Raw genomic sequence first — 12,062 nt, 5'->3', positions numbered from 1 at the left:
TAACCTTGCTCACTAGCTTTTTTCTCGTGTTGGCTGTTCTTGCTGAAACACCTGACCTTCATGCACTGCATGGTGTTAATTTGAGTTCGAGAGAAACTGGGTGCGAATGTGGGTAATCATTAATGCAGTTTGATTTAGAGACTGCTTGAAAGAGGTATTTAAAATAAACCTGTGGAGTGCCCTTTCAGCCCATTACCCCAGAGGGGAGTGTTTGTGAGTTGACATTGTGCATGTAAAGGAAACACCATATTCTGTTACCAGAAACCTTTTCCCTAGGCTCTCCTGGTTTTGCTGTCCTGACTTTTGGAGGAAGGAATCTCTGACTCAGCACTGCAGCTGACTTTCAAGACGGGCTCTTGAAATAATCACTTTAGAATCCTTCTCTATCATTACTCCAAATATTTAATCACTGCGCTTTGCCAAACAGCATTTGCTTTACTCTTTGCAGTTCATCTTAAATATTGCCAGCCAGGAGCCTAATGGAAAAACTCTTGAGACATTCTTTGAGCTTTTCTAAATGATCCATGTAAAAATATAAGATATGACAAGTTGCAAGTTCTGTAAACAAGTTGACCTATGTTAAATGCAATGATAAGGGTCACATCCTCTCTGCTTGTGTGATATTTGTTAATGCTTTTTATTTCTATTTAGATCAGTGAGAGAGAGGCAATAACAGTCAACAGCAACAAAGCGAGACAAAATGCCTCTATAGTAAAGCTGACCAAACATTACAACTGCCTGAATGGCTAGAAAATAGGTTATTGTTTTAATCTAATGCTCCCTTTACCAACCCAATACTCATCCCTACCTAGAAAATCTGTCAACAACATGTTGGGGAAGCTTTCAAGTGTTGATTGGGCAGCTTATTGTCAGGAGTGACCTCATGTTGCAGTCTATTTCTAGTTAGACTGCAGGGTTTAGTGCAGCACTCCAGAAGTGCTGCCTGACAAGCAGCCATTGAAGCCGAGCGAGCAGCATGCACAGCCAGCAGCCAGCGCCACGCTTTGCTGCTTTCCAAATGAAGCAGTTTTACATGAAGTGCTCGTTTGGGATAGCAAAAATCATCAGCATGGCCTGTAAAGTTCTGCTGCACAGGTAAATATATGAAAGGAAAACGTTGCTTTGATTGCAAATTAAGACTTTATTTAACTTGAAAATTACATGAGATTAAATTCGTTTAGGAGATAGCATGAAATGAAATAGTCACAACTGATATTTTTAATGAGAAATAACGAACTGTGTGAATTACTAAGAAAAAGTTTGAACTAGTCTCTCTCGGTTAATGTGTTTTTCTATCTCGGGTGTTTTCACTGTAACTTCCTATGGGTTGTGAGACAGTGCAAAAGGGCTTCTCAGGACTGGCTTAGCATTATGAAACCAAGCTGTTTACCTTTGTGTGTCTTGCTGTGTCATGCTGCGTGTAGCGGCTCTGTGTAGCAGTATAATTTACAGCTTTTATAAAGTATCCTTGAGCTGTAGTAGCACAGTGGGGAAGTTGGGTTGTATTTTCACTTAAGAGCCATTGACACATTTCTTTCAAAAAGCACTTAGTTGCTGAAGGGCTTAGTTGAAGATATCCTGTATGTAGTAAGAGGATTGTAAAGGCTTTGCAATACTGCTGATTTATGCAGATCTTTTGCTGAGTACCTCTAATGTATCTAAAGGTGTTTAACGGGGGCACTGGGGAATGATCCTGTGCTGGGGGCCTGAAGGTTACACAGTAAGATGGAAAATTGTGTTGTGAACCATGTCTGAAATCTTTGTGATTCTTTGGAGAGGAACTTGATTCTCCCTATTCTTGACACAGTTCCTCATTGTCTGAAGTGGTAGAATAAAAGGATTCCAGGTCATCAGTTTCCTATAAATAGTGTTTGTACTTGTGCCCTTGACTGAATTACTACTTCTGCTCTCTTTTGCAACTGGAGTGCAGTGTTCTGTGCTGTGATTACCTTCTTCCCTTCCCCCCCCCCCCCCTTGTCCTAGGAGTAACTGTGTGTTAATAGTAAATTGATTCCAGTGCATACAATTGTGTATTAGTACTTTTAGAATGTGAGCATACCTTTTATAATGTAGAACTTCCTGAAAACACTGAAACAAGGGCTGTGGTTTGAAATCTGTTCTATTCACTGATGGTTTTGCTCATGTTCCTCTCTTCTCTTGTTTGTGAAGCTGAACTTATTCACAGCTTCATGTCTTCATTTTTGTGATTTCAGGTGTGGTCAAATCAAAATGTGTTTGTCAAAGATCTTTCTTCGTACCAGTAGTAGGGCTGTGCTGAACTTCTGTGCACAGAAATATCAGTGAAATGTAGATATATTAAGTTATAATTCTTGCTATTCCTTAGTTTGAAAGAAAACAACCAAAGTGCCATTGTGTTCACCCTCAGATGCTTGATCCAGCAGCTTTGAAATCAGTGGGTGCAAGATCTGCCTTCTGTATCAGGTGTTTTAATTTCCCAAAGCTATGAAGCACTCTCTGGTTTGAAATGGTACTTTAGAGCTGCCTGTTCTGTCAGAGCATTTAGATCTGGATCTGCTTTGGTTTTCCACCAAGGCAAACACACCCATCAAAATGAGCTTGATTCAAAATCAAGTTTCCATTAAGAAAAGCTTGTGTGGGCACCTGCTTGTGGAGTGTTCCATGGTGGGGTTTGCATTCAGTGCTGTGCTGTGTCCCAGGACAAGTTATCTAAGGCAAAAGAACATCATTATTTTTAAAGAAATGCTTTAACCACTATCCTGTCAGCAAGTGTTTCAATGGGAATCCTTTATTGTTTGTGTTTCTGCTGCTGAGAGGAAGAGAAAACCAGTCTGCTTGAGGTGGTGTACTTATCTTACCTCTCTGGTGGTAGAACTACTACTAAACTTGATAAAGTCTGACCAAGATAATTCTTGCTGCATTAAAACTATTCTTGGGTAAGGAGGGAGACCATCTCTTTGGTTTAGTGCAAGGCAGGCTGGGATCAGAGTACCTCTTGAGCTCCAGTGCAGTGGGAAGCTCCTTTATATTCAGAGTTTACTTTATGCATTCATGGAAATAAGATTTGAAATCAGCTGTGGGTGCCAGCAGTGTTGTTGCATGGTAACGGGCAGGCTAAAATGTTGGGCTTCAGCTTTTTGAACTCTAGTTATATGTCATGGCAAGCAAAAGCATTTGTTTGCTTCCCTCTCTACCTGCCAGTTGAAATGAAGTTAGTATTTCTTTCTTTTGTCCTAAATGGGGTATGTAAGTTGTACCTCACAGCTGTTCACAGTAAGGTTTTCTTCTTTTATTTTGTTTTTAGCTTATTTATTATCACTTTATCTAAAAGTTAAGCATTTTGTTTATTATTGGAGAATTCTGATCATATTAATTTGGGACCACATACCCATGAGTTAACTTGAGTTAGTTACACTGATCACCACCACCCCCAGGAGTTTGATAGTCTAGGCTGAAGTGGCTTGTGCTAGGAGATTTCCAGATGTTCTCCAAACAGCTAGCTGCTGCTTCAACACCTCTGGAAGGTGCCTGCCTTGGACTTGAAATGCTGTAGCTGTCCTTGGAGAACGCTGTACATCTGTTGAATGGTGCAGAACAAAATGAGGCAGCAGTCTGACAGGCAGGGAAGCAGCTCTTATGGATTGCAACTGCGAAAGAAATCAGAGTGATGCAGAATGTGCTTTAGGCAGCAAGGTTAAAATCTGCATTCTTAAGCAAGGTGTCAGGAAATCTTTGGAGACTAAGTGATTAGTATTTCCCATGGGAAAGACTGTACTTCTGAGAGCTTATAGCTTCATAATGTACTGAGAGACAAATCTGCTTTGCTACTCCTACAACTTCCTGTCTTATGATGGTGTTCTTTAAGATTCCTTTATGTAAACAGTAAAGGGAGTGCAAGTCAGTATTTTCTTTACGTATTTATTTTATTAGCTGCATTACATGCAGTCTTTAAATATTTTCTAAGTTGTGTCCTGTTGACTTCAAGACTTTTATTTTAGCATGGTAAGTTTTTACACTACATTAACTTCCTTTTCTTTATTGCAGTGCTCACATCTCTCCCATAAGTATCTTGCCAGCCTCTGCAGAGTAAGTACAATGAAAATACGAAATGTTTGAGTTGTGCTGTGACTGGAATGTGCATAGAAGATATGTCTGCTTTCAAGAGAAGGAAATGCAGTAGGTTTGATGGTTACAGTTATGAATTAGTATGTTCTAGCATGAAGTATTTCACTTATGACATTTAACGCTAATGCAGTGAAAGAAGCATGAGAGCACAGTGTGGTAGAATCTAGATTCTAAAACACTTCGGTTTTATGCTTGGATACATCATAGATTGACTTTTAAAGATCTGATAGGATTCACATTGTATTTTAGCGCTACTTCTAGTTGTTAATATTGAGTACAGTTCAGTGGAAATTGTGTGTATTCACATTCTATTTTAGCACTACTTCTAGTTGTTAATATTGAGTACAGTTCAGTGGAAATTGTGTGTAGTAATGTTGAGGGGAAAATAAATGCACAATTCCAGAGTTAAAAATGGGATAAAATAGTTTAAGACTTTTACAGGAGGATTTTTGATGGGCCTAATTGTGTATTTTGGATGATCTGGCTAAGAAACACTTAACAGAGTCAACTGCTTTTAAATAATGCAGTACTTTTCTTGACATATCTTTGGGTATATTCTGTGTCCTTCATCAGGTACTTGCTCATTGTCTCTGCTGTTTGTGGCTCTTGCCTTTTAAGATTACAGCTCTATTCGGGAGGGCTTGCAGCCAGCTGTGCTGAAGTGGTACCTGTGCCAGGATTCACTCTGACCTCTTACAGACACAGAATTTTACTGGCACTTGAATGTATTAGGCTTTAAGAAAACTTTATGTTGTTAAAAAAAATAATTAACTGTAATGTGTTAATTACTTTTAAATAGATTTCATAATACTTTATGTAAATCTTATGAAATAAAAGATAGGTGCAGTAATTTCTACTGCCTTTCTGGAAAAGTGCGTCTCTTCTTGCCTTGAAGTACTTGTCATCAAAGGTTCCTGTTGTGTGTAAAGTTTATCTCCGCCTTTCTGCATATTGATCAATGCAAAAGGAGAGTTCTTAATACGAACTTTCTGTCTTTTTTTTTCCTTGCAGCATTTTAGAGAGAACAATCAGAGCAGCTGTGGAACAGCACCTTTTCGACCTGCAGAGCAGCTTAGATAATGATCTTAAACACATACAGCAACACAGACTGGGCTGTAACAATGAAGCAAACGATCCCAGCAGGGACGAGGAAGGATCTAACAACCAGTAAGATTTTGTTGTATCTTGGATTCTATAGGATTGTATATCTTAATTCTTCCAAAACAAACTGCCTCAACCCAAAGCAGAAGTTATGACTTTTGCTGTTCAACAGTTTTGCTATGAATCAATTTATCTGTGCATTTTTAACCAAATCAACTTCTGTGAGTTGTCAGTAACCAACAGCTCTTAAAGCAAATACTTTAAATTGATCTTGTAGCTAAAAACGTAGTTGACTGTAACTGCTTCACTGCTAAATTCTATGTAGGCATTTAAATTGACCCAAGTGCTTTCATTCTTACATTACTGCTGTTACTTATGACATAATTTACCATATGAAAGCTCTTGTACATGCTGTTTCAGTTTCTTTACCCTGTCTTTCCACATCAGCGTAGCTATTTTACTGTCTGGCTGCCAGTGTCAATGAAATAGCTAAAAATGGATAGAATGAGCACTGTGGATCTGTTTGCATTGAGTTTCAGCTTTGTTTGATCAGCTTTTCTTCATATTCTAAATCTTGCTATGTTACTAGTGTAGTGATTGCCATGGCAGCGCTGAGAAGCTGGTACATTTTGGTGCTTTATTAAAAATAAATAGTCATGATTAATATTCCAACTCCAAAAACGTGCACTTAAGTAGGACTTCAGTACCTAAAAATTCCTTGATTCAGAGCGTGAAATATGTGAAGTATTCAGAGACTCAAGTGCTGTTTTCTAAATTGTTCAATCTTTATTGGTTTTAGAAGTTTCATCTGTGACAAAACATCACACTAAAGTTAGCAGTTGATCTTAAAGATAATAATCATTGCTGGTGGTAATAAATAAAACTGAGTTTTAGTGTTAGAGATTTAATGTCTTTGAAGTAATCTGTACATAAGTGGTTACTTGCCCAAAAGACCTGCTGTAGCCGAGTTCCTTCAGTTACAGCGTAAGTGCTTTAAAGGCTGGCTGACTTCATAGCAATGGAGGCTGAAAGTGCCATCACTGCAGGTTGAAACCAGTATACTCTCCTGGCACAGCAACTACTTCACATGCCCATCATCATTCCACTGTGGATTAACTGTAATAGAGGATCCATGATAGTGTTCTTGAAAGAGGTCGTCTGGGTCCTCTCAAGCAGTGCTGCCAGCAGACTGTGTACACGTCAAATCTGCAGTTAAACGGAGAACTGAAAAATGTGGTGATCCACTGCAGATTTCTTAGAACTAACTTTAACTGCTTAAATTAAGAAAAAGGAGTTAAAGTCAGAACTGTTTGAGTGAGGAGAAGGAAGTTAAAGGCTTGTGATGAATTAGAGAATCATTTGGTAACACGGATGGTGGCATGCATAGAATATACAGACACAAATGTGATATAAGTTAGTTTTAATCTGGATGTACTGTTACAAGCCTTAAGTTGTACTCTAGGGAGATTAAATGTTAGAAATAATGGGATTTCTCACTAGAGGGCTGTAAACTGACTGGCTTCAATATTGAGAGGAGCATAGGTACAGCAATTTCATTGAGTTGTGATAGTTTCAATATGTTACTGCTTCTGGCTGTTGGTGCTTTTATTCCTTAGGTCAACATATTAAGTGGAGGGTGTATGTCTGGTCCTTGATACTATAATCAGATAAATACATTTTAATGTCTTATTACATGCTGTTGGATAAAACCTCAGAAATATATGTGAACTACATAAATAATTAGATTTGCCTGCAGGTGATAGAGATTGTAGATATTACCAGTCAGAGTAATTTTGATGAGGGGGGGAAAAAACAACCAACAACCCTGATGTGTGATACTCTTTAAGGAAAAAAAACCAAACCCTCCAGTGTTTGTTTTATTTAATTTTAAAGGTGGAACAGCAGATTGCTAAAGTCTTTCTGTTCTTGTCTTTAGGAATGATGTTATTGAAGATAATGACACTGGTAGCAGTGAGAACACAGGAGGCTGCTCTGAAGTACTGGTTTGCACTGATTTAGACAGTGAAGCTATGAAACATGATACTGTAACTGAGGAAGAAGAAAGCGTTCAGGTGAGAGGAAGAGCCTCCTGTATATGGAAATCCTTAAGTGCTGTGGCTTTAGCAAAGTGCTTTGGAGAACCAGGTTTTCCTGATAGCTCTGATGTAGCCTTACTTGGTGCTGTTGCTCTGTGCAGTTGTCTTCTGGTTGTGTGTTTCGTGGACGTGCACTGAGAATTTTTGTGTACTTTGGGGCAGGTTGTGGGACTCCGACTAATGTTGTTTCTATTGGTCTTTCACAGGTACCAGCCCTTCCTTCTGCTCAGGTAAGTCAGTGTATTGGCACTACATCATATCACTACTACTACTACTGGCATAGCACCAGATAGAATAACATCTCGTGTTAGGAAAGGCTTCGTGAGTAGCAGAAAATGTAGAGCTGTGTCTGTAGCATAGCCCACACACAGTCACTCCTTTTACTGTATCAAGAAACAGTAGAAGTAGCAGTCGCCTTCAGACTCTGCAGCCTCTTGACTATCCTTGTGCTGGAAGGTGTGGGTTTGTACTCTAGCTAATCACAGCCCTTTCTCACTGTTCCCACTTTCTTCTGTGGGTAGGCCTCAATGTCCTGTTCTTTTCAACCACATCTCCTTTCTAGTTAAAAGAGGGTCTGTTACTTCTCCTTGGACCTCTTTGTTTAGATATTTGACTTCTGCTGTGCTTGTGTCCCTCCATACTCATGTGTACACTTCCAATTCTAACACTTGAGGTGTTCAGCAAAAAAAAAATGAAAGGAAGTTGGACTTGTGGCCTTTGAGAAGGTTCAGCGCTTAATGGTTATCCTGAAAAGTATCAGGATTGACCATTTATATTCTGAAGAAGAAGGATCTGTCTAGATTTGGCACGTATTAGGATGTGATGCAGACATGCTTGTAAATATATAATGCTTAGCTGTATTCTTTAGGAACTATTTGACTTGGAAAATACAGTGTTAATGACACTTGAAATTGCTGTTAAACTTCAAAAATCAACTGAAAAATGTAAACAACAGACCACAGGATAATCAGGTGTCATAGATTCAATTTTGCCTTTGCTTTTCTATATTATGCTTGAATTGAGCAACTTCATATCACTGAAAGAAGCAAGTATTGAATACAGCTTGAATGGAAGCCCAGTATTGTAGCAGCTGGAAATGCTGAAATAACTGTTTTCCTTGTACAACAAACGTTCCTCAGCTTTGCTTTGAGCTGCAGATTATTAGATCCTCACATGCAATCCAGAGTGAAGGTTTGTAGTATGGCTGGCCTGAATTTGCAATGACGGCCTGAACTGTAGCCGCATTTGTTAGTAGCGAGCATCAGTCTGACGTTCAGACTATCCTTATGCGATCCAGCAGTGCTATCAGATAATTGCTGACAAAAATGAACTAACATCAATATGCACGAGAATATGGTTTCTGCCACTGTATGAATAGCACATCCACAGCTGTCAAATAAGCACTTTAATGCAAAATTCAAGTCTATGTTTCCTTATTTATTTGGTAAAACTTTTGCTGTCATAAATCTAATGATGAATTCTGTGGGAGATTTAGTGTCCATGTGTAGAGAGAATTTTCTGCAATGATTTTTAGCTTCTTGCCCATGAGACCATAAATCTTTCTGAGCGTTTCCTGAAAGATAACCAGATAAGCAAACCTATTGTTAGGAGCCTTCAATTAAGAAGAATTCAACTAGAAGAATTTAATGGGTCTGTGAACTTGAGAAGCTAGAAATGGATGCCTTAGCATAGTAAAAGTGTGAGTCTTGTCAGGAATCTAGGTTTTATTACAACAAAATGTTGCTGTAGCGCTCTTTGCTATTGTGATGTATTCTTCTCCCATCCTTCTGTTTGCTTTCATGGATTCCAAATGACTCTAGAATCACCTTACAAGCCAAATCTGTCAATTGTTCCTACTAAACTAACATATCGGTTTAGAATCCCATTCTGCAAATGAGAATTTCACAGGGCGTATCAATCATCTGGGCTCTTTCTGATGCATTAGTGACAAACCTTGTGATAAAAACTACTGCATTATTGTCCTAGAGCACAAAATGTACGAAACACGGTGTTGCAATTAGATGATGGTTTATCCAGTTCAGGTCAATACTGTGTTTGCAAGAACTCTGTCAGTACAGGGCAGAGTTCCATATTCCTGCCATAAGTCTTGTTCTGGCTATTTTAAGTCTTGTGTTTGTAGTAGGTTTTCAGTCTGTTGCAAATGAAAGCCTTTAAAAGCAATAGAGAGTGAGTTCCTCCTATTAACTCCTAATACTTTGCTTCTTCCAGTTAAAATATGTGTTGAGCTTTAGGGATCAAAACTCAGAAAATACAAACGTAAATGGAGGAACAAAAATTGGTGCAAATTGGTGGCTTTTCAGTGCATTTTATGTGGTTTCTGTGGTTTCAAAGAACAGCTGAGAAAGGTGAATTGTACTTCTTAGGAAGTATGTGCACTTCAGAGTTCCACATTCATTACCATGCTTAAGAATATAAAGGAGAGCATGACACTTGGGGCCACGTGGTCATGTATAGATGCACTCCTGTTGTACCTGATGCAATTTTGGGTGTTTTAATGTTAGGTTTTACCCTCTTAGTACAGAATTCCAAATGCTATGGGAGTTGGATCTTTCAGGGAGATCTTAAAGGGAAATACACAGATCCTTCTGTATGAAAGGAGATAGAGAGGAGCATGTAGGGTTATAGGAAAGAAAGGAGCATGTGAGCTCTCCCTTGAGTCTGAAATAGAAGCAGTTGTTCCCACAACTACAATAAGTGTGACTATGCAAAACGTGCAGAGCTCGTCTCCAGGGAGAGTCTACCTGCTGGAGTATGATAAATGCTCTGTGATTAGAAATTGTTTCCCCTAATTGGAATTTGACTTGAGGACTTAAACAGTGTAAACAGAATAATGGAGCCTTGTCTGATAAGGGTGGATGTTAACTGTCAGCAGTGTAGAACTGGCAGCTATTTGGACTCTTGAGGTGACTTTATGTTTAGAGACTGTAGTGATAGGACAAGGGGTAACAGGTTAAACAGGGGAAGTTTAGATTGGATATAAGGAAGAAATTCTTTACTGTGAGCGTGGTGAGGCACTGGAATGGGTTGCCCAGGGAAGTTGTGAATGCTCCATCCCTGGCAGTGTTCAAGGCCAGGTTGGACAGAGTCTTGGGTGACACGGTTTAGTGTGAGATGTCCTTGCCCGTGGCAGGGGGGTTGGAACTGGATGATCTTCAGGTCCTTTCCAACCCTAACTATTCTATGATTCAATGTTCAGACATTTTAAAGATCATTTGTGAGAGCTTCTTAAAGTAAATGTAATGTTACTTTAAAATCTCATACTTAAAATGGCATATAAGATACTGAAGCAATCTAGTACAGGGCTTTGATACAAATAAGTAGTCAGTCTTCCTGTGCCAACTTCACTGAACAAAATGGTGACATGTATTCATCTGAGCTTGTTTTGTGAGATGGTGTCACAGAAATGCCAGTGTTTCTTCATCCCCTTCCAGTTCTGTTGCTGCTTTATTTAGTAACAGGGATTAGTAGCTCCTTTCTGACAGACAGAAAGTCTGTCAGACTTGTTTCATTTCATGTACACTGAGCACAGTCTACCTTCAACTGTTATTTTTGAGACTAAGATATACTTACTGCCATGGTTTCAGTCACCACAAACTTCATGCTGTGATTGACAATTTGCAGTAGAGTTGTTTGTATTAATACTTAAAAGAAATGGTAAAAACTGCTTTGTCTGAAGGCAGAAAGTCGTTGTCTGGCTTCTAGTGAGTAAAACACCTGGCTACTGACCTTGGTTTCATATATATATATATATATATATATATATATATATATATGTAAAACCAGTATTGCTTGGTTAGAAAGTATGATTTCCACCACCACACAATAAGCCATGCTTTTAGTTTTTGAGGTTTTATTTTGTGGTCAGAGATGATTACAGATATGCTTTCAACGGAGAATGCCATTCCCAAATCTTTCTAAACATGCTTTTTGCCAACAGGCTGCAGATGTATTATTGAAAACATGTGATGAAGATGCAGATGTTGATGGAGAAAATAATAGTGAAGGGTATGTATGTTTTTTAAGTCACATCAGTTTTGGAACCTAAGTGTACCAAGCTGTGATTTGTGACAACATAGTTAAGATGGGGGAGTTGAAATTAAAAGCACAACTTTTCATGTGTGAAAACAGAGGAGGTAAGATGAAGTTACCTTTTTATGGTGATGACATAAAAGGCATGGAACTTTATGCACTTAAAAGAGATAATAAATAGAAGCCTATATGATATGTATCATAGCTTTTTTGAGGACAAGCCTATGTTCTGGGCAAGAGAAACAAAAGAACAAGTGATTTTCTTTAAGATATTTTGTCACATTTTATTGCTCTTAATAAGAAAAGACTTCATGCTGGTAATAGTGATTAGCCAGACAGCTTTAAATTCACTTGCAATTGGAGTTCAGCACTGACTGAAATCTCAGTATGAGTTGAATTGAGTTTGAAAGGATTTCCTCCCAGTTTGAGAATGAAGGTCTAAGCTGGTTTTGTTTTATTAACTGGTCTTGGGTATGCAAGTATAAAATGCAAGGGGAGTGTATAGTATTTACTGTCCATTAAGAACTCTTATTTAAAATTATAACTAGATCTGTTTCTTCTCTTTAGGCAAAATAGTATATTGCTTGGTGGCAATGATAGCATATCTTCAGAGATGTTTCTGGTAAGATTATGATTTCATTTCTATCCAGGTACACAGCATCTTATAAATTTACATGAAATGCAGTTATGAAGAAAACCAATAAATTCAGC

The 12,062-nt window shown here is 38.5% G+C and overlaps 1 protein-coding gene across 4 annotated transcripts in view; it reads left to right on the top strand.

The window, feature by feature from the left end:
• The window catches only part of FAM13B (family with sequence similarity 13 member B), a 49,520-nt gene that overhangs the window by 22,038 nt on the left and 15,420 nt on the right, over positions 1-12,062 (top strand). For all 4 annotated transcript variants that reach the window (XM_057409453.1, XM_057409456.1, XM_057409452.1 and 1 more), the window contains exons 8-13: positions 4,024-4,065; positions 5,116-5,271; positions 7,142-7,277; positions 7,508-7,531; positions 11,260-11,327; positions 11,919-11,973. In XM_057409453.1, the coding sequence (XP_057265436.1) occupies positions 4,024-4,065; positions 5,116-5,271; positions 7,142-7,277; positions 7,508-7,531; positions 11,260-11,327; positions 11,919-11,973 (481 nt within the window). The remainder of the gene's footprint in view (positions 1-4,023; positions 4,066-5,115; positions 5,272-7,141; positions 7,278-7,507; positions 7,532-11,259; positions 11,328-11,918; positions 11,974-12,062) is intronic.

Source organism: Pezoporus wallicus, unplaced genomic scaffold, assembly GCF_028554395.1.
Source record: "Pezoporus wallicus isolate ANWC-B61680 ecotype Strahan unplaced genomic scaffold, APGP_CSIRO_Pwel_v1 contig_8166, whole genome shotgun sequence".
Taxonomy (NCBI): domain Eukaryota; kingdom Metazoa; phylum Chordata; class Aves; order Psittaciformes; family Psittacidae; genus Pezoporus; species Pezoporus wallicus.
Note: the sequence above shows the minus strand (reverse complement) of the source record. Positions and strands in the feature narration are given on the sequence as shown.